The sequence below is a fragment of the Eimeria tenella genome, genomic scaffold (assembly GCF_000499545.2).
Source record: "Eimeria tenella Houghton genomic scaffold, Eth_scaff43, whole genome shotgun sequence".
NCBI classification, from domain to species: Eukaryota; Apicomplexa; class Conoidasida; order Eucoccidiorida; family Eimeriidae; genus Eimeria; species Eimeria tenella.
In genome coordinates, this window is record NW_013543362.1 from 256,647 (window position 1) to 258,786 (window position 2,140).

The 2,140-nt window shown below is 57.7% G+C and overlaps 1 protein-coding gene across 1 annotated transcript in view; it reads left to right on the forward strand.

The window, feature by feature from the left end:
• Nucleotides 1-2,098, forward strand: part of ETH_00010655 (uncharacterized protein) — a gene marked incomplete at both ends in the record, with an annotated part of 2,814 nt that extends 716 nt beyond the window's left edge. The window contains 6 exons of the mRNA XM_013377004.1: nt 43-140; nt 334-601; nt 812-901; nt 1,103-1,188; nt 1,389-1,722; nt 1,949-2,098. Of these exons, the coding sequence (XP_013232458.1) occupies nt 43-140; nt 334-601; nt 812-901; nt 1,103-1,188; nt 1,389-1,722; nt 1,949-2,098 (1,026 nt within the window). The remainder of the gene's footprint in view (nt 1-42; nt 141-333; nt 602-811; nt 902-1,102; nt 1,189-1,388; nt 1,723-1,948) is intronic.
• Between the last annotated feature and the right edge of the window lie 42 nt (nt 2,099-2,140).

A 2,140-nucleotide genomic window follows, 5' to 3' on the forward strand; every position in this document is an offset into this window, starting at 1 on the left:
CTAAACCCTAAACCCTTCAAGTTGCATCCTCTTTGTGTTCAGTCGTTTGCTGCTGCTGCTGATGAGGCAGCAGCTTTAGGAGATCTCTCCGCCCCTTACTGGAACTACGAAAGCCACCCAGATCAATACCCTGGGAAAAAGTAGGGTTTAGGGTTTAGGGTTTAGGGTTTAGGGTTTGGGGTTGAGGGCTGAGGCGACGTGTCTTAAAGGGCTGCTGCTTGCCGCGTTGTTGGCAGCGTGGCACGCCTTGGCCGAGCCTGTACCTCATAGTTTAGGCTTTAGGGTTTAGGGTTTAGGGTTTAGGGTTTAGGGTTTAGGGTTTGTGCGTTTCAGGGGCAGCATGGTGCCGTTTAGTTTGCGGCTGCTGCTTGCTGTTGCTCCTCACCTTTGGGGGAAGCCTGTGGATTCGGTATCTGCGTTGGCGTTGCTGCTGCAGCACTGCAAGCAGCAGCAGCAGCAGCAGCAGCAGCCAGCAGCAGCAGCAGCAGCAGCAGCAGATGACAACAACCCCACCACCGACCTCCAGCGCCTGTGGAGGGCCAGACGCATCAAAACTGCTTCCCTCTTAGCCGTAGTCTTGACTGCAGCAAACTACCCTGAGGTGCTGCTGCTGCTGCTGCCGCTGTCTTTTTGCTGCTGCTGCTGCTGCCGTTGCTGCTTGACTTGCTGCTGCGCTTTCGATAAGAGCTGTGGCTCTGCTGCAGTTGGCATTCCCTTTGCTGCTGCTTACGCAGCACAGCAGCACTCACACATACTGCTGCTGCTGCTGCACCAGCTGCTGCTGCTGCTGCTGCTGCTGCTTTTGTTTCAGGAGGCGCTGCATTTGCTGCAGGAGGAAGTGCTGCCAATAGATGGAGGATCTCTTTCGACTTTGTCCCTCATGGGGCGCATTTCCCTCAAGGTAGGACAATTAGGGTTTAGGGTTTAGGGTTTAGGGTTTAGGGTTTTTGTGGCGTTCAGTCGCTGGCAGGTACTCTCGACTGAGGCTCGGGAGCCGCTTGAGGCTTCTTGCTCGCGCCACTGCCTGCTCCAGGCCTTGGGGTTTAGGGTTTAGGGTTTAGGGTTTAGAGCTTAGGGTTTAGGGTTTAGGGTTTGTGTGCAGATGGGGTGTACGGACTGCGCAGAGCAGTATTTCTCTTATGCAGATTGCGCGGCATCCCCAGACAGCTGCATAAGCAACACGAACCAGTAACTAAACCCTAAACCCTAAACCCTAAACCCTAGGCCATAGCGGTTTCCAGCTTCGGCCGCAGGCTAGTGCGGGGCCTGCCCAGGCGCCGGTTGCGATTTAGGGTTTAGGGTTTTGGTGTGTCAAACCGCGATTTAGGGTTTGGGGTTTGGCGTGTCAAACCACGAATTAGGGTTTAGGGTTTGGCGTGTTTGTGCAGCGGCTTGCTGCTGCTCTTCACCCGCAGACCTGCAGCAGCAGTTGACGCCTTCGATGCTGCAGCACAAGCAGCAGGGGGCCCCCCAGCCTCCCCCTTATCTCTGGGGGCCCCCTTGGGGGCCCCCCTGGGGGCCTCTCTGGGGGCCCCCCTGGGGGCCCCCGGGGGCCCTGGGGGGCCCCCCGGGGGGCCCCCAGAGGGTTGGGGCCCCAGTTGTGAAGTGTATTGGCCTTCAGCTCATTGCATTTGCTGCAGCAATTTGGCAGTGGCGAAGTTTTACAGCAAAAGGCTTGAAGACGCTACTGGGGCCCTTGAGGGGCTGGTGCAGGGGAGCCCTGTACGCGAGGGTTTAGGGTTTAGGGTTTAGGGTTTAGGGTTTGGGGTTTGGGGTTTGGAGGGCGGGCGAGGCGCAGGGACGCAGGAGCCGCACAGAGGGGCCTCCCGCTGGAGCCCGCGGCTCGCTTTGCCCACGAGGGTTTAGGGTTTCTCGCCAGCTAGGGTTTAGGGTTTGGCGGCAGCGAGGGTTTAGGGTTTAGGGTTTAAGGTTTAGGGTTTGCGCGCAGCTGGGCGTGGCTCCTTCGAGCGTGAGGAACCTCATAACCCTCTACGAATTTGCTGCTAACAGAGAAGAGTGTCTTTTGCTGCTGCAGCAAACCCTCAAAGCAGCAGCAGAAATAGACCCGCACATAAAGCAGGTGCTGCTGGGCAGCTAACGCCAATGCAGCAGCTGCAGCAGCAGCAGCAGCAGCAGCAGC